The 26,480-nt window shown below is 41.4% G+C and overlaps 2 protein-coding genes across 4 annotated transcripts in view; both read left to right on the forward strand.

Moving 5' to 3' along the window:
• Positions 1-3,449, forward strand: part of FGD5 (FYVE, RhoGEF and PH domain containing 5) — a 109,577-nt gene extending 106,128 nt beyond the window's left edge. The window contains exons 20-21 of the mRNA XM_054595205.1: positions 1,764-1,918; positions 2,280-3,449. Of these exons, the coding sequence (XP_054451180.1) occupies positions 1,764-1,918; positions 2,280-2,316 (192 nt within the window). The 3' untranslated portion in view covers positions 2,317-3,449. The remainder of the gene's footprint in view (positions 1-1,763; positions 1,919-2,279) is intronic.
• A 14,191-nt stretch (positions 3,450-17,640) lies between these two features.
• Positions 17,641-26,480, forward strand: part of NR2C2 (nuclear receptor subfamily 2 group C member 2) — a 92,479-nt gene continuing 83,639 nt past the window's right edge. Inside the window, exon 1 of one of the 3 annotated variants that reach the window (XM_054595200.1) lies at positions 17,641-17,855. The gene's annotated coding sequence lies outside the window, so the exon portion shown is untranslated. Of the gene's footprint in view, positions 17,856-18,782; positions 18,967-26,480 lie in introns of those variants that run through there. The other 2 variants (XM_054595198.1, XM_054595199.1) reach the window with 2 other exon arrangements.

A 26,480-nucleotide genomic window follows, 5' to 3' on the forward strand; every position in this document is an offset into this window, starting at 1 on the left:
TGTAGATCTCTAAGCTGTGGAGATTTCCCAACCTGGCCTGACCATAGGCCATTCCTCATGGGGCATCACATAAACTCTTGTCACACAGAACACACATTAGGAAGAAATTCTGGCTTAGATGAACAAAAGCTAGTGATAATTAAATAACCACCAAAGAGAGGTGAGTCCTGAGAATGGAAAACCCAAAGTCTTTAGGTTGTCTTGGAAGTGACAGCGTAAGTTGATTTTAAAAGAGAATTTAATTTAAATATGCTTCCAAAATAGTTTCTTCCAGAGAGAGGAACTTGTACAATTTCTCAGTAAGCATATTCTAGTGATAGGACCAGCTTTAAATTCCATAAAAGAAAAAAGGCTTGATAATGTGGGTAGCCAGTGGTCACTGTCTATATTACCGTGAACACGTCATGTACCTGAGCTGACCAAAGCTAATGCAACTTGCTATTCAGTAATAGTCCTGGGAGAAAGTGACTGTCAGAAATATAAAGAAATCTTTTTTCTTTTTTCTAACATTTTATTATTTAGTTAATATATTTATTATTATAAAAATCTCAAAGAAAGTTATGTTGAAAGAATTTTCAGTGAACTGTTATATATTCATGAACTAGATCATACAATTAACATTTTACTATACTTCCTTGATCAAGTATCTGTTTACTCATCCCTCTTCTGTCTTATTTTTTGACGCTTTTCAAAGTATACTTCCCCCTAAGAGTTCAGTATTTATGCATCTTTTTTTCTTTTGAGGTAGTTTATGTGAAAACTACCTCAAAAGAAAAAAAGATGCATAAATCTTTTATGTGAAATGAAGTGCACAAAAATTTTGATCATGCACCTGTAAGTTCTCACCACACTCCTGTCCCAGAGGCAACACACCTTTCTGATTTTTTTCCACCGTAGATTAGTTTTGCCTCTTAGATCTTCATATGAGTGGAATCACATGTGACTGCTTCCACTCAGCATGATGTTTTTGAAATTCAGTCACTTCACATGTATCAATAGGTATTCCATTTTGTAAATACACCAGTTTATCCATTTACCAGTTGAAGGACATTTGGGTTGTTTCCAGTTTGTGGTAATTACTAATAAAGCCACTTCAAATTTTTGCATATAGGTTCTTGTGTGAAAATACATTTTTATTTCACCTTGGGTAAATACCTAGACTTGGAATTCCTTGATCATAGAAACATATGTGTTTAGTTTATAAGAAATAACCAGACCTTTTTCCAAAATAGTGTACCAGTTTATAACCCCCCCAACAGTGTCTGTCTCTAAAAAAGCAAATGAAAATGTCCTTGGGTAAGGGTTAAAAAAAAAAAAAGTAACTCTAGAAAACTAGCTGAGTCACTGACTAATTGGATCAGTGAAAAGAATGTGGGATTAGAAGCTGATCATAAGTCCAAATTCTGGCTCTGCCCCTTACTTGCTGTGTGGTCTTCAAAAATTTACTGTCTCTGAACTTCAGTTTCTTCTTAGAATGAGGGTGATGTTTTCTATTATTGCTATCAATATTAAACAAGATAACGTGAAGATGCAAATGCCTGGACCCTAATAGGCTGTCAGAAAATGATAAATTTCCTTCTCATGCCTGGTCCTGGCAGTCAGTGGGGTTGAAGGATATGTGTGTGGTTATTTCACTGTGTCCAAAGCGTGTCCCCACAGAAGGGCTCGTCATGTACCTCCAGATGGAGGTATCAGTGAATGCTAAGCTGTTGACTGTGTATAGTGCCATGTTTGATATCAGTATTTTCTTCTGTCCTCTGTAGGATACAGTGGCCATGGAAAGTATGCCTCTGCTGGGGTTCACCATTGCCCCAGAAAAGGAAGAGGGCAGCAGCGAAGTAGGACCTGTTTTTCACCTTTACCACAAGAAAACCCTATTTTATAGCTTCAAAGCAGAAGATACCAGTTCAGCTCAGAGGTACTAAAACAACTAGTCCTGTACTTTCAGAAGGAAACAAGTTGTTATTTGGGGCTTTGGTTTCTGTTCTCCTCTAGCCATCCTATCCCATCAAGTCCCTTTGGGCCACAGTAAAATAGCAGAACTGCCTATTCTTAGTTGTGAAATTTTTAAAGATGATGATTTATTCACACAGGTATGCATTCATTCAGCAAATATTTGTACTGTGTTCTAGGCCATTTGCTAAATGCTGGAGAAACAAGTGTGAATATGATGTGGTCCCTGGTCTTAGGCTAGTAATAATCTAGTCACTTATAGGTTCAGTGACCAGGGTCACAGGCACAGTCACGACACCAAGTGTCCCCTCTCTTTTGTTTTACAGGTGGATCGAGGCCATGGAAGATGCAAGTGTGTTATAGCAGTTATCAAGCATGTGGACTCATAACAAACTCTTAGGTTGATATGTGAACCCTTCCAGAAGCCAATCTGTGTCTCCACTCATCTGAACACACACTGGATTCAGCATGAGGGCCTGACCTTTCCTGCTGGAACCCACTCACTCACACCTTCACAAGTGGAGCCCTTAAGGGATATTTATGGACAGTTCCTTTTCTGTCTTCGTGTTTGCCACCCTGCCCCACCCTGGCATAAACTATTTCCTTACCCAGCAGTGAGCTAAAATTCAGTTACATGAAGACATGGAAACCGTAGAAAAGTACATTTTAGAAATGCAGGCTTTGTAGTAGAAGCACGCTTTTTCAATTTTTATTCCTAGTTAACATTGTCACCTTTCATATTGTTGATTTCGGTGCCTCAGGTGAAACAAGAAACAACCAGTTAATAACACCTACTACTCTCATCAAAAGCACTTTATTGTTTTACTGAGCTACAACCTCCAATCTTGTTTCCAAGTGATTTACTTAAGTAAATATCAGATAAGAGTCCTGTGGACTAATCTGCCACCAGTACGCAACGGAAGTGTACAGAAAATTGTCTTACGCAAACCTGGCTGTGGTGACACTTGGTGGGAGGGTCCTCCCTACTACGGACAGCGCACAGCACTGGATAGGAAGGCAAGGATTTCCTCCTCCTTTTGATCCTGCAACCTGTATGCTGACATGACTACTTCTTAAAGGAAGGACTCCCTCCATCCCACAGAGTCCTCATCACTACACCAGTGCTGGAAGCTCGGCTGCTGGCAGATTCGGCCCTTGCCCCAGAGGTCACTGCAAACCCTCCAAAGAGACAGGGTCTGCTTTAATTTATTGTGTGCCTTCCTGAGTTTTACCCCACACGAGCCGACAGCATTATGTTTATGAAAACCTGTTATTTTCGACACAGTAACCCTTGATGTATTACCAAAACCCTGAGATAAAAAGAGAGAAAACAAGATAGGATCAGCAGGTGAATTTGTGGTCTTGGCCAGTGGCTTTGGACACAGTGAGGGAGCACAGAAGCAGTGGCTTGAAGATACTTTAGGTGCCTGGGGCTCAGTCACCTCCCGCTGATGACTGCTGCTCATTATGCTGGAAGTATTTTTACATAAAGCAAATTGGAGGAGTGGAGGACGGGTGGGATTCCTTGTTAGCATCATCAAAATAAAAAAGTCGTATCATTTTCTGATGTCTTGTCCCCATCCTCCTGCTGCCCATCTCCTAAAAAAAGGCCTTTGCTGACAACCCTTTTGTAAAAAGCATCATCTCAAGGAGTTATTTACATTAAATATTTTTTAGGGGAAATTTTTTTCTAGTTGACAGTTCTTTTAAAATGTTTGTATTAAATATGTAATGATTCTAAGTGATTAGATAGGTCTTTTATTAATTTTTGAGGGCTTAATACCAATGGAATCATTTTCATCAGACATATTTAAATGGGGCTTTTAGGCTCTCTGAGCTTTAAAAAGCACAGCAGGACTTCAGCACCAGGCAGTGGAAGTTTTCCCAACCTGCTGTGTGCCACCCCACCCATCGTCAGTTTCTATACTCCAGGTAGAGTTGTGTCTGGAGTTGAATATGGCGTCTTTTACCACATAACATCCTATTTCTGATACTCTGTAAAGAAGAGGTAATAGGGCTTTTATTTCTCAGTGAATAGTTACCCTAATAAAAGTACCTGGGTGATCAAATATACTCAATGTGTTTTGTAGAGGTGTCAGGGGCCACCAAGATCCTCCATAGCTCGTGTAACTAGACAAGGACACGACTGTTTCACCTGTCCTTTCCGTGGGTCTTTGTGTACTCTTTTCAGCCAATTTCTCCTGGCCAACTTCATACCTTGTCCCTTTCTTGTCCTTCTCTTCCTTCCAGCCAGTTTTACATGTCCTTGTCACCTGGCTCCCCATGGGGCCCGCCCAACCGGCCCAAGGGCATGCCTTCCCACTGGGCCCAGAGGCTGGAAAAATGGCCAGCTTTGACAGCTGCCTGAGGCCCCCATGCAGTCTGCTTTGCCTCTGCCCCCTGAGCACAGAGCAGCCCCTTCACTCTGTGCCTCCAGCAAAGGCTTTGTTTCTTGGGAGGAAGCTGTATTCTGCCAAGCTTGTGGTTTCAAAATTAGAACTCAGGCCCTGAGCAAGTCACTCACTTCAGAAGCCCTGAGCTTTGGTGTCTTCAGCTGTCACAGGGAGGACCACTCCAGCTTCCCAAAGAGTTCAGGGGATCAAATGTAAACTGCATGTGAAAGTGGACTGAAGACCATAAACCTGTGGGGAAAGGCGTGGCATTGCTATACGAAGTGAAAATATAATCATGGGCCCTGCTCTGTGACAATACAAAATGAAGACAACATGCAAAAAAGGCCTTCCTTCTTATCCTTGAAAATGGCAAGAGAGAGAAACCAGGCCTGCGGTGGGCAGTGTGAACTCCTTCCTTCATCATATGTTTTCTTCCCTGTTTGCTTTCAGTGACCTCTCCCTGAGCTCTTCACATGCGGATCAGGAGAAGAGACCTCTGCAGGGCTAGCCTCCGCCTGCTTCTCAGATTGAGTAAAATTTTGTAAAACTCAGGGTTTTATTGAAAGCTGGCAGCACTTACATTATGCTGGCTTCACACCTTCCCTGTAGACTGTCTTTCCAGCCCAAATTAGTCTTAGTAGGAAGAATTCTGTTCATCATTACTAATACAAAGCACACTAGAAATACACTAGTGTCTAAGGATATCGATGAAGTTCCTGGGTCCTAATAATTCTTTTCCACATCAGAAATATGCTCTGAATTGTTCCGGTCAGGCTGACAGACTGACCACTCATTCTCCCTTTGATGTCACCTAGTCCTGTGTGCAGGTGTGGAGTGAGGGGCTGATACTTAGGTTGACCTTTGGGCATGCACCATGCAAACCAGTGTCAAGGACCCTGACAACCCATGTATAGCCACCAAAGGATGATACAGTTAGAGTCCTTTCTTCATCTCGTTCAGCCCTTCATTTGATTGACAATGTAAATGTCATCACCAAACAGTGGAACCTTAAATGGAGACTGAGGCCACCTGGGCCAGGGAATGATAGGACTAGGCTGCAACGCAAGTTTTTTTCTGCTACAGGGCAAAGTAACAACATGCCAGAATATTCTGTGAATTGATTCTGCCTGTGATTTGCAGCTTCTGTGCTTCCATGAATTAAACAGTCAGTTCTCCATTTTCAAGAGCAAGTATAAAAGGAAACCAACCTCAAATTGATTTAAACAATTAGTTGGGCAGGTTCAGGGTTAGAGAGTATCCCCAAGAACCAAGCTCTTTAGGTTTCTCTGACCTCTCCACTGTCAGGACTGGTGAAAACCAGAGCTGGTTCCCAGGAGGCTGACTGGTCACTACCACTGATGCTTGGGGCTACAGGCTTGCTCATCACAGCCACCATGGAGGAAGAGTTTAGTTTACTGTAGCTAGCTTTTTCTTAGAAGCACCCAGCAGGCCCTCTACACTGCTTCAGGACACTTATGTCTGCCCTCTTCTGAGACAGTCACTGACTGGGAAGGGGTCCCATGACCAGCACAGACAAGGTAAGCTGGGCAGTGGAGGTAGGATGGCTGCTAGGGATTCACCCATAATGTCCACCCTTCTGAAAAGAAGACTATGGTTTAGATTAGCATAGTGAAAGGGCTATGCCTTATCACTGATTTGGGGGATTATTCCAGTGATAGAATAACTTACAGGGCAATTATTTTGGCATCTACTATATATGTTTGCTAAATATTACTGTAAGTGGTATTGGGGAGGCTGGTTTGATGTTATTGATCTTTTAAGCCCCTAATCAAACACAACTGTCAAATCAGCCGCCAAACAGCACCAACTTTTCATGGGTTCCTAGACGACCTTGGTGTGATTATTGGCAAGAAATAATAGCATCTCTGTGTGAAGTGCTTTAAGCACCCTAACCCTGTTACTTCATTTAATTCTCCCCAGGACCTTCTGAGGTGAGTTCTATTAATATTCCCATTTTACAGAAGAGGAAACTGGGGGTTAAACATTAGGTCACTTACCCAGAGTTACACACTCATAATTGGCAAAGCCCACTGCTTCATTGTAATGCTTCTCTTGAATATGTGTGAGCTGATTCTGTGTGATTTCCTAACACCTGCATTGCAAATTCTCTCCTAAAATCGACACAAATCTCTGACTGCAGAGGACCAAGCAGTAGGACCTTTTTCTCCAAAGTTATAACAAACAATGTTAAGTCTAAGCAAAATTATTAAATGTTATCACTTATATACAATCCATGCACATAATCTAACATTATTTATTGAAATAATAAACTAACTGTAACAATGAATACAGTTCTTTCTTTCTGCAATTATATGCGTAAGATTTACTCCAACTGCAGATGAGAATCTGGATATTTAAAACCCAAAGTACACAGGCTTTAAAAAAATTTAAATATATGCTCCTAGTGTTATTTAACTATTGACATGCTAGGATGAACACTCAACTATGGAGGATTTTTAAGGTGACTTCGGAGATTCAGCACATTTTTCTCACATAAAGGAACGTATCAGATTTTCTAAGGTGCATTTATAAACAGTAACCTAAAAATAGATCAATTACTTACTATTCTCAAACCCTTTAAGAATTTGCACTGTCTGGTGAAAAGACAAGCCCAAAGGTTATAATTAACATGTTCTATGAGAGTTGACAAGAAGTCTCATTTTGGGAAGAAAGCCATCATACCCTTGCCACACCAGTTCCAAAAGGAAGAGAGCAGGTGTTCACAGAACACCTCTGTACCCTGCACCCCAGGGGGGTGGGGATTGCATCCCCGAAAGAGGGGGAATATTTTCAGAAATGAAATCCAGCTAATGCAAGCAATGCACAGCCTGGAGCCTGTTAGCTATGTGAAGCCAGAGCAGTGTGTCTGGGGTGAGACCACAAATTTACAACATTCTGCAACCAGAACCTCAACACCTCTACCAAGGCCCCTGGCAGTCAGACTGATGGGGAAGTGGAGAGGAACAGCTGGAGGGAGAGCTGGTCCATGGGGACTGCTGTGTAGATTCAAACCCCGGTCCGTGGCCTGAGACAGCCACCCCCAAGCCAAATTCAGTTCCTCCTGTGGCCCATACCTCTCCTCCTGGGATCCTCCGCTTGGTAGGTCCTGGGTGGGGCCCAAGCATCTATAGTGTCTGCAAGTGCCTCAAGAGATTGTAATCAGCAGACTGGTTATTGGGTTGGGAGCATCTAGGAAGGTTTCATAGAGGAGGTGGTAGCTCAGCAGCGGCACCCTGAATAAGGGTAAAAATTTAGCTCAGTCCTGGGCAATCATCTCAACTTCTTGCCAGACTGCCTGTGGTAGAAGTGCCAATTTACAGGGTATATCTGCAGTGTATATTCAGATCCTTGGCACAAGAAAAGTAAGACCCAAGAGTGTCTGAAATGACATAGGCATGAGAGCTGGCAAACACCTCTTGGAATTCAACACTAGGCCAAACATTCTAAGGAGAAATACATGGCCAAAGTAGTGACTATTTGAGGGGAAAAACAGTGTAAGTGAGACACAGGACTCCCACAATGGTGGTGCCCAGCCAGTAAAACATCCCCTTCCAGAGAACTGTTCTCTGGAGAAGGTTAATGACCATGTGGCTACCCTTGTGATGTCCTCCCTGGTGATCATAGAGATTCTCCAGAAGTAGTTCTCTACATGATCTCAATCTCTTCCTTGTATGGATAACCTGATGGTGTCTTACAGGAAAAGGCATTCTGTGTTGACAACATGCCTCATTCTCTACTTTGATCATGTTTCAAGAATGCCGTTATGACAGAGCTCAGTGTACAGAGGCAGCGCTTCCCCAGGGGCGAAAGAAAATCTGTATTAAGAAAGCACCAAAAATAGAAAAAATCATCCTAAACAAGTTTTTTAGCCTTGTTTTTTGAAGTTATGGGAGTGGGTTATGAAATCAACATAATGGGTCACAACCAATCTCCCACCCCAACAGAGAAGGGAGCACAGTACAACAAAATATATCCATTGTCCTTAAGGACTACTTCATGACATCTTTGTTTCAATCATATATGTATATACATATGATATACTGACTGTTGATTGTAAAATGTATTTATACTTACAGATTGTGGTCAAAATTTTTAAACTAAGAGTATCATGTTAACCCTAGCTGGTGTGGCTCAGTGGATTGAGCACCAGCCTGTGAACCAAAGGGTCACCGATTCGATTCCCAGTCAGGGCAAATGCCTGGGTTGCAGGCCAGGTCCCCGGTGCAGGGCACATGAGAGGCAACCACACATTGATGTTTCTTTCTCTCTCTTTTTCCCTCCTTCCCCCTTTCTCTCAAAATAAAGAAATAAAATTGAAAAGAAAAAGAGTACCAGGTAAGAAAAAAACTAAAGAGGCCCTGGCTGGGTAGTTCAGTTGGTTAGAGCATCATCCTGATATGCCAAGGTTGTGGGTTCAATCTCCAATCAGGGCACATACAAGAAGCAACCAATGAATACATAAATAAGTGGAACAACAGATGTCTTGCTCTGTTCCTGCTTTCCTTTTTCTCTAAGAACAATAAATAGAAGATTAAAAAAATAAAAAAGAAAAAAATAAAGGGCTTAAAGTTGCAGTTAGACACATAATAATCCCAAACAAAAGACTTTGTCACATTCAAATGTAATATTATTTCCAGTTTTATTTTTTGAATGCTTCAAAAATATTACAAAGGTGAAAAAGTATAAAATTCATAGTAAAGATACACATTTTGATAAGGAAATAGACACCGTAGTAATTAGGGAAAACCCTATTATAAGTATATGTAAATTACAAAATCTCCAGTAGCTGAGAGTTGCAAATATTATGGAGCTTTAAAATAATATGCCTTGGGCAGTGTGGCTCAGTTGGTTGGAGCACCATCCTATACCTCAAAAGGTTGGGGATTCGATTCCTGATCAGGGCACATACCTAGGTTCGGGTTCAATCCCTATTTGGGGTACATACGGGAGACAGCCAATTGATATTTCTCTTTCATATCAATGTTTCTCTCTCACATTGATGTTTCTCTCTCTCCCTTTTTCTCTCTAAAATCAAGACATATTAAAAATAAATTTAAAAAATAACATGTTTTATGCCAGAATCCCTAATAGCATGTTAGTGCTTTATATAAACCATGACTACTACTCTGGTTTATATAAAGATGCCCTACTCAAATGCAAACTGCCCTAAATGACCTCAAGGTCTCTCCAAAATTGGGATCCTGCCTTCAAAGGTGCAATTTACATTTTCTCCGAAGTTGGACTCAGAGGGAAGTGTCTAATACCTTCACTAACAGCTGTATCCAAAAATCTGTCTTGTGGGAAAATGTAAGGTGTAAGTCACATAGAACTCCTCTTAAATAACAGATACGAGCAGATCAGGATTTAAAAGCATTGCCATCTCCAGTAAAACTCTGGCCCTTCAAATCCAGTGGCTGGTACTTAACCCCTAACAATATCACACTAGAATTCATGAATGTGTAATTGAGCTATCCTACTGTGAGAGCATACATGAGAAAATAAATTACCTCTTGATCTCCACAGTAATTGGCTATGTCCCAACGCACAAGATTCGATTATTCCAATATGTAAAATACGAAAGTTATAGGCATAGACTAGATAGCTCATTTAAAGATACAGCTACAATATCAGTGTGACCCTGAATCTTACTTAATGGGGCAAGATGAAAAACGACCATTAATTTTCACTATAGCAATTTGACTAATTTAAGTGTCAACCTTTCACCCTACTCCACAAAGATTTTCCATTTTTACAATAATCAAGCTGTCATTATCTCATCCTATGGGGCCATTCCTTCCTACGCAGGATCAGAAACATATCTCCTCCTGACAAAAAGAAGTGAGGAAAACAGCCTTTTAAATAACTTTTTTTTTAAAAAAGATTTTCTTTTCCTAGGTATGTCCCTTGACAATGTTAAGCTTTGTTTTTGAAATTTTTTAAGAGATAAATCTTTTTCCTATTTAGGAAAACCATGGGGATAAAACTTCTAATAAAGGATATAACATAGTGTTTCTTAACAAATTCTCTCTTTGGGAGAAAAATCACAACAGATGAAATATCTGCTAAATAGCACACTTCAAAATTTTTAATGAGTTTAACATTGTGCATTAAACATCCAAAGTTTCTTATCTACATAATTAAGATGTTCAATTCAGGGCCTCAGTCAACAGTTTTGAACTTTGTGGTTCAGTAGCCTTTGTTTCCCTTGCAGAATTGCTTCCCCATGCTTCCTTTTTGCATTCACCCACTCTGGTAGGTGGTGCAGCCTCAACTGACCTTGGAGCAAACAGACTGAGGAGTTGGATCTCCTCTCAAAAGTTCCCACAATCAGCTAATGGCAAATCTGGAATGTGGTGAGACAGCAAGGTTGTTCTCCACTCTGCCACCGCCACACTCCTGAGCTAAAAGGTTTATTAATTTTCAGTTATTCTGGCAACTGACTCCACTGATCGAAACTCTGATATACAGTTGACTGATACTGAGTTTCCTAATACAAGGAAATGATTACCTAAGTCATAACTGAAACGTCTACGAAGAAGTCAAATTTTGTGTTGAAATCTGGAGCCTCAAGAAATATATATTTATTTCCAGGATCAATTAGCTGGGAAGAAAGGTTTACTATGACCCGGGTTTTATTTCCTGGTGCTAGAAATTAATCCGTTTGAATAAGAGGAGGGAAAAATAAGTGGCTGAATGTTGTGTATGTAAGCCTGTAAGAATGCAAAAAGGACTTTGGAACACTGCAAAACTCAGGTACTACTGTAGCAGTGACACCAGGCTTGGCATAGTAGTAAGCACTAGACTCATGGTAATTTACTTGCAGAAGCTTACAATCTGAAAAGTCAGGTACAAATGGCTCTATTTCTCTGTGGTAGAAGCAGGAGAAAGTGTTGTAGAGAATGGAGTTAACAGTGAATGGATTGTGTCTGAGGCAGATTAGGAAAGAGTTCATGAGGGTGACTTCTCAGTTGGGGCTTGACATATGAGAGGGTTGCTTTCCAGAGAAAGAGGGTTGAAGAGGGCCCTGGAGGCACAGAGCGAGGTGTGAGAATGAGTAGGGCACCACAGAACACATTCACGGAACAGGGCAGCTCAGAATTGCAAGAGTGCAGGTAGAACTCAAAAGATGAGACAAGAAAGGCTATTTGAGGCCAGGCCATCCATGGCTGAGGCCCTTATCCTAAAGTTGTCCACAGACTGTAGGAACCTTCAGATGTGTTAAAATAGACAGGTGACAAGAACAGATCTAAGTTTTTGGTTTTGTTTTTTTTAAATTCTTACCTAGGATATGTTTATTGATTTTAGAAAGGGGAAGAGAGAAAAACATCAATTGGTTGCCTCCTGTTGGCGCCCCGACTGGGGATCAAACCCACAACCTAGGTATGTGCCTGACTGGGAATTAAATCAACAAAATTTTGGTGTACGGGATGGTGCTCCAACCAAGCCACCTGGCCAGGGCCAGCTGTAAGTCTGAGAAAGACCATTCCAGTCCTTCCATTTAAAGACAAATTCAACACACGTAACCTAGAGTCTATTCTGTCAAAGTTGGCAGCACAACAGATCCTCTCCTGCATGTTCTTAAAATGTGAATTTGATACTCTTGAGTGGTGGAGTATGTATCCCTTCCCCATGAACCTGGACAGACCTTTGTGATGGCTCAGTAAGTAGCAAACAGAGGAAGTGATTGTATGTAAAATGCCACTTTGCTCTCTTGTGACATTCATTTTGGAATGACTCCACCATGCTATAAGCAAGGCCAGGTCACATGTCAGTGTTCATGCTGCCAGCCTACCTCAACTAGATATGCAAGGAAGCTTTTCAGATGACTCTAGCTCCAGCCACTCTCTCACTACAACCGTGAGAAGCCCCGAGAGCATCCTGAGTATCCTAGAACTGCAAAATAATAATACAAATTGTTGGTTTTTAAGCCTTTGAGTTTGGATATGCAGTGATAACCAGGAAACATGCATTTCTTGGCTCCCTCCCAAAACCTACTAAAGGGACAGTAAATGAATACAATACTGTCCTTTTACATGAATATATAAATGATATATGTCCCTTTAAATTAATGTAAAAAGATATAACCTAAAAGGCAAAGAAAACATGAGGCATAGGGTATAAAAACTGTTAGTTTATTTTTGGAGGATATGACATACATGGACAGTGGCAGCTGACTTGGCAGAAAAGTTAACAAAGGACCTGCAAGGGGGGCATGCCAGTGAGATACAAGGACCCCTACCCCTGGAGAGGCTCACAGATGTCTAGGAAGGCCAGGGTGAGACTAAAGACAGTCTCAGTACTCAGATCTTCTAACCCTACCCTGTGCAGACATGTCTGCCCTTCCCCAACCCTGGCAGGAGACAGGAAGTTTATTCTCTGGAAAAAACAACAACTATTAGAGGAACAGGCCCCCATCTCCAACATACACACACTCGCTCACTTTGCATTCAGTCTCTAGACAAGGGCTCCTCTTTCTAGTCTGCCAAGTTCCCTATGACATGAAAATGTATGCCCAATAGAAAGAATCAAAATTCTCACTGAGTTCACTGTATTTTTATTGGAAGACTACCACTGAATAATGCTCTGATCTCAAGGTGGCTGAAAAGACCCACTGTGAAGGACTTTCAATGGTCCTGGCTCATGAGTTTGGATTTTATCTGAACAGAGGTCCCAAGCTGTTTTTGAGGCCCAGAACCATGCTCAGTAGACACTGCTTGGCCTGCATAGTTTAAAAACCATTTGTGAATTGTCAATACTTTAAAGTCAAGACATTTCACATGTACAAATCTGTTTCTGGCTTCTCGTGAGAAATCCTAGGATACATTATCTGTGGGCCACATTCCAGGTGCTGATAGCCTGCCCCTTTGAGCCGGTAGATCTCCAGGTGTCACTTCGACCATTTAACATCTTAATTGTGTTTTCATCAGCTTCCTAACCTCCCCCTTACCCCCACAGCTTTCACCTTAGGTATCTGAATTTTCACTTCAGTCCTAAGTAATGCAGAACCATTAAAGAACTTTATAAATAGAAGAGGGCTAGGAATGGTTCTATTTCAGAGCACTCTGGCAACAGAAGAAAGTGAGGGAAGGACAGAAGGGAAGGGATAGGGAGGAGGCACCCTTTAAATGTGGCAGGTTAGGAAACTATTGCAGTGGGACAGATGAAACCTAAACTAGTGAATGGTGGGGAAGGGGCCAGATTTGAGGGGTAAACCTAAGGCTTTGATGTTTAGACCCTCAGTTCTAACGGTGTACCCAGAGCATCCTGAAGGTCAAAAGCTACAGAGTACCATCCCATCCCTCCCCAAGGTGAAGGGCAAAATCCAAAGCAAAATGCAGAAAAAGCTTTCCAGAGAACCTCTGGCTTTAAGATGCATGTCCTCATCAGTAGTGAATAGGCTGTGGTGCTGAAATAATCTCTTCAATAAGAAATTCAAGAAATGCCACCATTGTAGACTGTGTGAGCAGTCCCAAGTGAGTTCTCTCTTGAGGTGGTGCTGGGCTAGTAAAGAACTACCAAGCCTCAAGACTGAGTTCCTAATTAGGTGACCTTTAAAAAATAAAAACATCCTTTGCTGATCAAAGTCAGCTGCCCCTCATCAGAGGCGCCATTCTCTTCAGCCATCACATAATCCTCCATAAAAATGATTACAGATCCTTTTTTGTTATGAAGCAAAAGGGTAAATGCTATCTGTTAGATCTTCATTTAATTGACAGTACGTTCCAAGTGGGTACTTTGAAACATGATAAGATTTGGCCTATACATAAAGAACTCAAGTGACTCACTTGCATTTTGTGTCAAATAAATGGCTATTTTTAAAAAACAAATATTAAAAAACCCCAAATGAAAATATTATTCTGAGCAATCCATGTCCTAAACCAGGAGGTACATTTTTTTGAGAACATAATCTAATTTTACATCATGCTGCAAGATATTTGAACCAAGTACAACTTGGAAACACCTTTTCATGGCCGGGTAAACCCCAGGTCAGAAACTAAAGGAATATGACTCTCAATAATAGTCATGCTGGATGGGGCTCTGGTACTCACACTTCCACTTTCAGTGTTCCAGTGTGTCCCTCCTCCCCTATGACCAGTTCACCACAGGATCGATCTCTTTTCTCTTCCTGATAAGAGCAAGGACCATTTTTATAGAAGTTGAGACCTCTCCAAGTAGCCTTCTACTGTGACAGAGCTTGACTTTGACATCATCATGGAGGAGGGTAGAAAAAGGTGTTCTTCCTCTCAAAGTCCCCAAGGACAGAAGAGAATAAACAGAAATAACTATTAATAAATGTTCCACCACCTGCTAGCCATATGACTTTGGAAAAGTCATTCTCCTTCTGTTTAAGGTTTCAGTCTTCTCAGCTATAAAAACAACATAATTATTGTTAAGATTAAACAGGATAATATGTAAGTATATGGAATATGTGATCTGGTATTCTGCAATTACGTCTGTTCAGAGTCCACATTCTTAAAAAATAATAAAAAATAAGGCTAATAACAATTATCGGAGGTTTAAAAGTTTTTAATCGTTTTTTTAAAATTGATTTTTAGAGAGGGAGAGGGGAGAGGGAGAGAGAAACATCAATGTGAAAGAGAAACATCAATCAGTTGCCTCCCATACACACCCCAAAAGGGGGACTGAACCCTGCAAACTTCTGGTGTGCAAACCAGCACTCCAAGCAACTGAGGCACCCAGCCAGGGCTAAAAGATTATTTTAGAGGTTTTGCCTTTTTCTTTCTTTTCTTTCTTTGTTTTGCCAGTTAATACTTCTGAAATTAGATCAGTGGTTCAGGCTCAGTAGAAGTGCTGATGTCAGGCCCCACCCAAAGCTTACTGCTTCAGAACCCCGGGGGGCCTGGCAGTTCCCCAGTCAAGAACCCTTTATTTTAAAGGTTGATAAACAATGTTAAAGTACTGTTAATGCAAATGTAGACAGGCACTTCTTATTAATAGACAGTAAAAAAAGTATAGGTAGTATAATACAACTTGATTTTGTGTATGATTTTAAAATCCATTAAGTGTTACAAAGCCACTTAAAGAGTTCTGACTAGAAAGATTTCTAGTAAGAAATGGAGCAAAATATGGCACTATGGGAGTACTGCAAGGGTTTGTAACCTGCTGATATTATTTGCAATCTGTGTTGACATGTGTCTGTTTTCAGGGGAAGAAAAAACATTCAAGCGGGTTAAGATTATGAACCCTTGTTACTACTTTTAATACTGAACTAACCTTTAATTGAAAATCTACTCAATTCTATTACAAGTAGGGCAAACTGATGCAGCATAGCTTATAGTATAAACCTTAATGTCAAACTAGATCAGAGCCCTGGTTTCACTTAATGCACTGGTAGTACTTGGGCACTGGGCTGGCTGCTTAACTTATCTGGATCTCAGTTCCTGCACCTCAGTAAAGTGGAAATGACAGTGCCTTTTTCACAGAGCTGTTGAGTATTACATGAAAAAATTTAAAAAACTATAAGCCATCATCGAAACGTTAATTATTGTTTAATACTCATTTCAAAACCTAGTACAACTGTAATGTTTGCAAAAAGAAAAACCAAAATTCATTGATGTGAATTTTTATACTATATCTAGAAGCAATATTTGACATTAAAAACTTAATTTTTGAAAAAGAATCCACCATTGCAAAGCAGTTCATGTTTACAAGGATGTACCATTATCACACTTGATTCCCTTGCTCTTATCCATCTCTCCTGTAAAATCTTCCTGCCAGAGGAGAAGCTGACAGTATTACCTCTTGAGGCTCCTTCCAGATTCATGGTCTATGTAGTTCACCATGACATTACAAAATCTGTTTCCCCACTTACTTCCTTGGCACGATGAGAACAAGGAAGAGAGAGAAATCAATGTGTTTAAAGCAATTCCTATCAAAACGAAATATAAGATTAAGGACAAAATACTCAAGGTTGGGATCACCCTGATAAAAAGCCAAAATAGCTGTTTAAGAAAAAAGACTGACTTATCTATCCTGGAGAGACCACTCATTCATAATAAACAAGAACAGAGGGGAGAAATCAATTAGCAGGCGATCTTTGGCTGACAAAGAATGATGATCAAGGAGAGTCCAGCCTAAACACTTCCAGGGTATCTAGGATAAACAAGTGGTCTGTACCCTCCAAAGCAAGTTAAAACCATAACTTGAGAAATATCTAAGGAAAACCTACAATCCAAGAGTCATAGGATCAAGAGAAGCAATATTCTTTATGTATTTAAGCAATTTTGCAAAGAGTTGCTTTAGATATATACTTCTATATCTATATACTGTTTACTAGTTCCAAATTGCGGGAAGAGGCATAAACTTAAAATTTGGATACGTTCACTAAACGAGCAAATATAATAGGTTTGGCCCTGGCCTGGTAGCTCTGTTGATGGAGCATCCTCCCAATACACTAAGGTTGTAGACTTGATCCCCCGTAAGGGCACACACAAGAGTAAACCGATGAATGGTAAGTGGAACAACAAATAGGCCCTTTTTCACCCTCTCCCTCTCTAAAATCAATTACTTTTTTATTTTTAAATAATAGGTCTTTGGAGTGTTTCAACACTTTACCTGATACTACCAGAAGTTGGCGGGAGCATCCTCGGACCTTTGAAAACCTAAATAAAAAATCATCTGTACGGAGTAGGGCCCAACAGTCCAATAACCACCCAATAAACCACACCCTTCCGACCGACCTACTCGCGCTCTGCTGTGACTGCTTCAACCAACACAAACAGAGGCTTTAGCTCGCCTTGAGGCCGTAGTAGATAAGGTCTAGGCGAGAACAAGAGTCCCCGCCCTAGCCTCTAGGCTCAGGAAGCCCCAGGAGGCGCAGGCTTGCAACTAAATAACGGTGTCCCGCGTTCCCAGGTTTTTAGAACGACTGGTCCACCCTTTACCCTGAGAACAGTGGCGGCCGCGCCATTTAAATTCTATTTTCGTCTGACGGTTCTGCCCACCGAATCCGGGTTCGACGTTTCCAGAGCGGACAGCACAGACGTCAGCGTCGGCCACGGCAGGCGCCGCCGCCGCCGCCGCCGGGCCCGCGAGGGGCCGGAGGAAGCAGCGCCAGCCGCGGCGTTCCGGTGAGCGCGCGTGGCTCAGCCAATCGGGTGCTCGCCCGCCCCCCACGACCGCGGCGAGGCTGGCGCTGGAAAGAGGAAGAAGAACATTCGCCCTCCTCCTACCAGCGCGCGGGCGGCGGCGGCAGCGGCACTGGGGTCACGAACTCTGACCTTTCACTGACAAAAACAATAACAAACCCCCCCTTCTCCGCGACCCCGGCGGCGCCCCCGGGCCCGCCCCCGCTTGCACCTCGTCGTCTCTTCTCTCGTCTGCTGCCCCGCGAGCCTGCGGCCCCGGGGCTCCCGCCATCCGCCAACGCCGGGAGCCCGGCCTCCCCGCGCCCTGCCCTCCGCGCCGGGGGCCGCCCGCCGCAGACACGGGACCTGCTTCGAGGCTGCTTTGGCGCCAAATCCTGAGGTAAAATTGAAAAAGGGCCGGGGCGGGGTCGGGCCGGCGGCGGAGGGGGCGGGCCTGGCGCGTGGACATGGAGGCACTGTGGCGGCAGCTGAACCCGACCCTTTTACCTTTGCCACGGGGCGGCGGCGCCGGACGCTTTGCATAGTGGGCCGGGCCGCTCCCCTCCCATTCCCGCCCGCGCCGGGAGCAGCGAGCGGGCTCCCCCTGACCGGCCCGGCCGGCGCGAGGGTGGGGGCAGAGGGGGAATGGCCGCAGCCCCGCCTCACAGTTGGCCCTTCGCCAGCGCCGCCATTTTGTTCTCGATGGAGATGGCTCTGGCTAGGCCGAGCTTCCCTACTCCTCCTTGTTAGCCTCCTCCTCCCTGCAGTCCCTCCTTCCCTCACTCCCCGGCTCCTCGCCCCTCCGCTCCTCGTGTGCCGTTGGCCTCCGAGGCCCAACCGCCGTTTTTCCTGAAGGGGAGGGTAGAAGGCGGGTACGGAGTGCGACCTTGTGAGCGACGGCTTTGCTGACCAATTGGTAGCCAGACAGGAGGGCCGGGGCCTGCGGCTCCGCCCCCGGAGCTCTGCTGATTGGCTCGGGCAGGAGAGGGCGGTCCCCGCGAGGAGGTTGAGTCCTAGTGGGCGGGAGGAGAGGCCGGGGCGCGGCGTGGGGCCCGGGGGCGCGGTCGCGGCGAGAGCGTCGTGGTCGCACGGGGACCGGGCGAGAGGCCGGGTAGCTTCCCCTGGTCTGGAACGCGTCCAAAATGCGTAACATAGAACAATAGGAATAAAGGTGCCGAAGCATCTTGGATCCACGGCGTTGACTGGTGGGAAAGACGTTTCAGAATCTGGACACCTTTTTGAGCTCCTTCCCGTATTTCCGTCGCAGCCGCGGGCGAATCCTCTGAGGCTCAGTTTCATAGATTGTAAAATGGTGAGAATGGGCATTCTTGCCAGGCTGGACATCCTTTCTCAGGATCGCTGAGGTGCTCCACTCAGAAAATGGAGTCCAGGCTACTTTGTAAACTCCAAAGTAATGTAAAAATGGTGTTATTGTTGAAAATGAGATGTAAAAGCACCAGGAGTGGAAAGTTTAAGTGTATTGAGGGCTTGAGAGAACACAGGTGAATCAGGTAATTCTCTTCTTTTTCTTTGAGTAAATGCTTATTTGCTTAGTTTGGGGTACTGGGGATACTTCCAAGAGAACCAGCAAGACAAGGCCTCTGCACTCCTAGAATTGGGGGTTGGGATGAATAAACAAAGAGATGATTTCAGACAGTTGGTAAATTCTGGGGAAGAAATTAAATGAAACTTGATAATGTATTAAAGAAGGCATGAGGAGACATTTAGATTGGGTGGTCAGAGAAGGACTCTGTAAGGAGGTGATGTTTGAACGGGGAACCCAAATTAAAAATGAATAGTCAGAGAACCACAGGTGTAAAGGCCCAGGAGGAAAAGCATTTAGTGTGATTGAGAATAGGACAGTAAGAAACAGTTGTAGGCTGGAAAGTGGTTGAGACTATTTCATTGTTCTTTCTATTATCTCACTTTATCTCCAGGCTAAAGTCTGTGAAATATGGCAAAGGTAATAGAGACTAAATCTTCGACTTAATAAAAAAGAAAGTAAGGAAAATACAGCTAACAAATGAATTGCTGATGAATATATTACTGGGGTGGAGAGCCTCAGAAAGTGACTTCCAGTTTCAAATCCTTTGTCCATCCATCTTCAATTCAGCAAGCCCATATCTCCATGAATACCACAGGATCTAGGTGCTAGGCTGGGAATACAGAGATGATTGAGACACTGATCTATATCCTCAAGTATATGTGAATGTGATTCTATACACAGAGTTTTGCTTTCTCTCTTTCAATCCCTCCCTCATATATACATGTACATGCACACATAAAATGTTATAAGCAAAAGCTAATTAGTGTGTTGGTTAACAGTGCCAACATTTACTAGCTGTGTGACTTCAGTTAAGTTACTTAACTTTTTTGAGCTTTAGTGTTTTCATTTGGACACTAGAACCTTCCTTCTAGAATTGAGGATTAAACTAATTAATGTAGTTGAAGAGCCTAGAAAAGTGTCTTGTGCCCTGGCCAGTGTGGTTGGAAATGTTGCTTCCTAACTGAAAGGTCATGGGTTCAATTCCTGGTCAGGGCACATACCTAGATTGCGAGTTCATCCCTGTTGCAGCTGCAGGTGCGTGGGACCCCACCTGCCCCCAGTCCCAGCGGGGATCCCTGGTCTGGGTGCATGCAAAGGCAACCAATCAATGCTTCTCTTACATCAATTCTCTTTTTCTTCCCCTCTCTTCTCTCAAAAAGCAAATGAAAATGTCCTCAGGTGAGGATTTTAAAAAAAAGGTGCCTTCCATATAGTAAATACTCATAACTGGAGTTATTGTCACTGTGAAGCACTACCTGTCTGATAGAGGTAGTGGGCCAGTTAAAGGATATAAACAATGAAATTTTTAGGCAGCATGGTATAGGGGATTAGAACACTGGGGTTCCAGTTTTGGCTCTTCTGCTTTTGGTTATTCCTTGGCACCCAGACCAAAAATTTAGAAAACAAAGTAGTGGAACTGATAGGACTAACAAAATGTATGGGGTACTTTACAATTTACAAAACTCTTGTACAAGCATTACATTGTTTAAGCCACACTAGACTGATGCAATTTTTAAATAGGGGCTCTCTATTTAAAAACCTTTTAAGATGTTCCATTATTTTCTTAACCCTTTAGCCCTAGCCCCTTGTGCTCTAAACATACTGGCTTGCCTTCACCTTCCTTGACACTGGCTTACCTTAACCCCAGGCCTGAAATCCTCACATGCCCCACCCCACCCCACGCCTTCCCATATTATACCCACACATACCCCAGTTCTGCAGATCTCAGCTCAAGCATCACTTCCTCAGGGTAGCCTTCTCTGATGCCCAATATCAATCTAGATCAGATTCTTTTACTTTACTATGCTGTTTTTTCCCTTATAACCTTTGTCTCACTTTGTAATTATACTCCATTATATGATTGTTTGATATTTTTGTTCCCCCTTAACCATGTGGTAAGCTTTATGAAAGCGGGGATTATTTTGCTCATCATTATATTTCCAGCACTTAGCAGAGTGCTTGACATATTTATGGGGTGAGTGAATTGATAATTTATACTATCACTGATAATCAAGTTGCTTCTCATTAATGGTACCTTTTTGTGTGGGCTTGTTTGGCAATTCAGATAGCAGTGCCAGCAATAAAATGTCTGTTACCATATTTGGATGAATTCAGGAAGTGGTCCCTCATAGACAGATATGGCACTGACTGGAGATATGAATACAGATAAGATAACCCAGGTGAATCTCTTTTTATATTTTGTTTTTATGGTTAGTTTTTTAAGACAAGAAATTTAATAATTAACTGAATTACAAAGTAAATTACGTGAAAGTTAATGAGTTTATGTGGAACTCATTAATAAATAGCCCAAACATAATCATGCCATTTACTTTGAAGAAACAAAGCACCAATGATTCTCTTGAAATTAAAAATACTGGTCATTTTCTCTATCACAAGGATAACAGAGAAGCCTTTAGTAAGTTCGCAGAGAGTTGAGAATTGAAAGTCTCCGTAGTCAATAGTTTTAAATACTTATCTTTCCAAACATAAATTGAGTTACATAACAGAATTATTGAGAATCACCTTTTAATTGCTTTACCAAGGTTAAAAGCAGATATAAAAAAAAATTCACCAAAGGATATGTTTATTAATTTTAGAGAGAGAAGGAGGGATGGGGAGATAAACATTGAAGCAAGAAGTAAACAGTTATCGCACAAGCCACCCAGACAGGGCTAAAAGCAGATTTTGCAGAGTATTTGTTAAGCTTCCACTGGAAAGTCTGGTTAATAGAACATTTTTGTTGACTTATATAATACTGATTTTAAAACTGTTATTTTTAAAACCAGTGATAGTCATACTTTAATTCTTTGGTTTTGGATTTTTTGTATCCTTATGTCAAAATGAGACATCTATTTCTAAGTGTAATACACTTCTTATAGTTGAGTTATTGCTTTCAGATTCCTTTAAGAACATAAAAGTGGCATCTCCTGTACCAATAGTATCTTCCATGTAGTGCAAGTCTGCTATGTGCCAGGCACTGTGTTAGGCCCTTTACATGCATATTTAAGAATTTTCACAATAACCTCATGTGGTTTAGTATCAGAGAGATCAACCTAGTGCTAGAGCCTCAGATCCCAGTGTGTGTGTTTAGATGAGAAAATATCAAGACAGTGGAGATCTTGAGAATATTATGCTAAGCAAGGTAAGTCAGTCAGAAAAAGCTAACAAGTGTATGATTCTGTGGGATATAAAACTGAAACTCAGACACAGACAAACAACAGTATGGTAGTTACCATAGGGAAGAGGGTGGGGGTGGTAGAGGGTAAAGGGGGTCAAATATATGGTGATGGAAGATGATTTGACTATTGGTGGTGCACAATACAATATACAGATCATGTATCATAGTAATGTACCCTTGAAACCTATGATCTTATTAACCAATGTCACCCCAATAAATTTAAAAAATAAAAATTTTAAAAGACAGATATTTTTGAGTATTACATGGGCCATGTAATACATAAATATGGGTATGAATCAGTTGATTGTGAGGGGAAAGGCAGGTTCACCCATTCCTATCAATAAAGACAGAGTTTTCTTGTCCCAGGGCTTGTATATTGTTATTAGAGACGCTTGGCTCTTAAATCTGCCCCTGTGGAGAACATAGTTTAGCTGATTGGGCAACTTACTGGGTATTCAGGTGTTCCCAGTCAGAGCCCAGCTTTCACTGCAGTGGGGTCTGTAGGTACACCTGACTAAAGAAACTCTGGATGCAAAGTTTGGTCAGCTTCATACTTTGTGAGCCTAGAAGAGCTGATTCAGAGTCACCAGTGTTCTCTGCTTCTTCGTTGTTAAAAGAATGATATTGACCTCATTGTAACTGAATTTGTTATAAAACAAATTCTGTATTACAGTTTTTATATACTCTGTTGTCGTACCTATGCTATACAGGAAAAGCTCAAGTTCAAATTAAGTTTACGGCTGTGCCTTCATACCTAGTCTTTGTTGCAACTGCTTTCTAACTAGCCCTCCAATGTGCATAGTCTTTCCTCCTCTATCATCTCCACAATGTTCAAAGGATTTTTTGAAGATCCAGATGTGATCACTTCATTTTACTGCCAAACCTCTGATAGTTCTGTGTTGTCTACATTTGGCAGCTTCTCTCCTCCCCGGACCTCTCCAATAATTCCCCACCAAATTTTCTGCTGTTCCTCAAATATGCCATTCTTCTTCATACCTGTCAGTTTGTATGTACTATCATCTCTGCTTAGGACTCACCCCATCCTCCTCTTTGCTTGTTGAATTTCTACTCTTCCTTCAAGACCCAGCTCCTCTCCTATAAAACTTACTGGCTCCTGCAGGCAGAGGGAGATGCATCTTCCTTTGGAAACTCATTGTAGCATTTACACTGCATAACTTTTATTGGTTTCCTAAAGTTCTCCTAGGACAAGGACTTTCTCCTCCTCCCCCTCCTCTCCTTATCGTTGTTCTCAACAGTCAGTTAATTTGCTCTTTTGCAGCAATTGCTTAAAAAAGGTTGGTGGTGGTTGAACTTGATTCGTTTAGTTCTGTGATTAGAATTATCATAGGAAAATATTCTGTAGCAATTGTTTTTGTTGTTTTGTTTTTACTTAAGATACTTGGTCTTTTCCTGGGACATTATTGTGTGTGGGAGCAATCTTAAAGTGTTAGGGAGCTGAGTAGGTCAAGGACCAACGTTTGAGGTTTCTGTACCAAGATCTATGTTGTTTTGTCCACCGTGCTTATTAAACAGTGCTTGGTGTATAGTAATCACTCATACATACAGTTAGTTACTGTATCAGTATTATCATGCTCAGCTTCACCAGCCAGGAAGGTTGTTTTTAAGTCCTTTGTGTAGTTTGTAGTATCAAAGCAACAGGTTGTTCTTTTTTTCAGACTTCAAATGCAAAATTATGTTCTGCTAGTGACTGTGGTTTTTCAAACTATAGGTGGACTCAATACACCGTTCCCTGGAGCTTTTCATTCTGGGGGATACCTCCTAATTGACAACCATTGTCAAAGTGCTCTACCTTTCCTTCCTACCATGTGGTCTTTCTGTCTTTAGGACTGCCTAGTGCTGTGGTAGCAGTAAGAGAAGCTCTCAGCTGAGAGTCTTACCCCTTGACATTATCTTTTTTTTTTTTAACCTGTGCACTTGAATTAAATGTTTTCCCTCACTTCCTGATATCACCTGAGGATTTTGTTTTTCTTACATTGTGATATCCTAGAATAAGCTTCTGTCTTTCTTATTTATATATGACAGTAGAATATGGTTTGTAAGTTTCAAAAAAAAAATTGATGGAATGAAAATATTTTTTTTGAAATTACCCTCTTATTTATCTGCTCTCACTGGATTTAAATCTTTATTGAAAGCACTTGCTTTTTCATAGTTTTTCTTTCAATTTCTCTCTGTCACTATTCTCACTCTTCGTCTTTGCTTATTTTTCCAGAAGGTGCACATTCCTCCTTGTTCATTTTAAGCAGTTCCAAAGCTACTTTTGATGCCTGAAGTTGCTTTGGAGGCAGAAAACCAAGAGTGAGATCAAGAATTGTAAGAATTCATGTGTATAAAGAAAGGTTGCTGTTCTGGGTCTTGAGTGTTTGAGATGGTCCAGGAAGTTATGGGAAAGAGCAAGATTGGGGGTTGGGGTGGGGCAGCAAGATTTATTAGAAAGCTGCAGTAATAAGATAATGGTAGTGACATGGAAAAAGTTAAGTAACAGTAGTGGAATATAATATAGAATCTAGAATTATACCCATACGTACAGGGAAGCCTGAGATATGGCAGAGGAACATTGCAGATTAGTGGGGTAAAGGGCAGATAGTTTAAAAAAAAAATGGTGCTGGAAAGTTAATTAACCATACAGAAAGAAAAGCAATTGGATTCTTCTCATTACACTCAAGAATCAATTTTCAGATGGATTGAAAACTTAAATGTGAGGGACAAAACTCTTAAACATTTACAGTACATAAAATTATACTTTTGACCCTCAGATAGGGCAGGATTTTTTTACAAATAAAACAGTAAGGTATAAACTATAAAAGAAAATATTGATAAATTCAGCCTTGTTAAATTTAAGAACTTCTGTTCACCAAAAGACACCATAAATTAAGTAAACATGGAGTAGAAGATACTTGTAATTTATGTAATCAAAGAATTAATATCTAGAATATTTAGCTTTTCTACGCTAAACGTGGTAATTACTACTTCTCCATGACCTAATCTCTATAATTATTGGTTGTTAGCAGTATCTTGTTGGAGCCCCCAAGCCCTATGTGAGGTTGATTGGTCCTGTAAATTTATTGTTAAAGTGAGTCATTATGGACAGTTTTCTGACTTACTAAGTCATCTTTATCAGGCAGATAGTCATCTATTAAATCCACTTCAGCTCAAAACTTGAAAGATCAAGCTACCTCTTAGGGAAAGCCAGTAGAAAGATAGGCCTTTCTAGTACTCTTATGTCTATACTACTCAATAATTATATTCCCTAATGATAACTGCAGTTAATAACAGAACAGAAATACTAATAACACCCAAAAATGATAAAATTAGTAGTTGCAGCCCTGGCCGGTGTGGCTTAGCTGGTTGGAGTGTCATCCAGTAAACTAGAAGGTCGTGGGTTTGATTCCCAGTCGGGGCACATGCCTGGTTTGTGGATTTGGACCGTGGTCTGGGACTTACAGGAGACAACCAATGTTTCTCTCTTGCATCTATGTTTCTTTCCACTCTGTCTTAAAAAAAAAAAATGTTAATAGTTGTAGCTGCATGTATGGATTTTATTTCTTAATATATATTCACCTATTGGCTATCTTTATCCGTTTTATTCCTTAGCTGTGTTTTGTGGAGAAGAAAAATAGAACTGTACACTCTTCGCATGTAACAATCATGTTTTTAACAAGTCAGTTGACTTTTCTTGTACATGTTAAGTGATGTTTTTTTTCCTCTATTTCTGTTTCCTCTTTGACTACAGTTGGAACCAAAATGTAATTAGAGGAAAAGACCAGGGTGTTTCTCTATGCGCTTTCTTCTATAAACAAGTAAAAGAAAATAACACTTAAAAGTCTTAACTACTTATTGAAAAGAGTAAAACAGAAACACTACCTCAATAATTCAGACCAGGTACTGTTATGTGAAGATGAATCACAGACACTGGTGACCTGGTATCCTGTGGCAGTTGGCACAGCACCTGCTCTTGTAGGATTTTGATTCCTTGAAGGCAGGGGCCAGTTATTTTGTATTTGTCAATCACAGTTTCATGCTCCCATTTCTCTCCCATTACCATTTTGGCAAAATAATCTGAAAGGGAATTATGATCATAGAGAAGACTATCTAATAGTGGATAGAATAATAAAGTCATGAGAGTGAAAAAGTTTCATAATGATCAGTGCTTATAAATATAATACTTTAGGTAAGAACTACAGGAAAATGTTTGTAAAATTACATTGCAAAATTTGCAACTGAGGAAGGGCCAAGCAAATGAGCTGTGTATGCATTGTGTATATTATACATTCAGTAGCAGT

The sequence above is a fragment of the Pteronotus mesoamericanus genome, unplaced genomic scaffold, assembly GCF_021234165.1.
Source record: "Pteronotus mesoamericanus isolate MK-2021 breed Mesoamerican mustached bat unplaced genomic scaffold, CSHL_Meso_final scaffold_54, whole genome shotgun sequence".
Classification (NCBI taxonomy): Eukaryota; Metazoa; Chordata; class Mammalia; order Chiroptera; family Mormoopidae; genus Pteronotus; species Pteronotus mesoamericanus.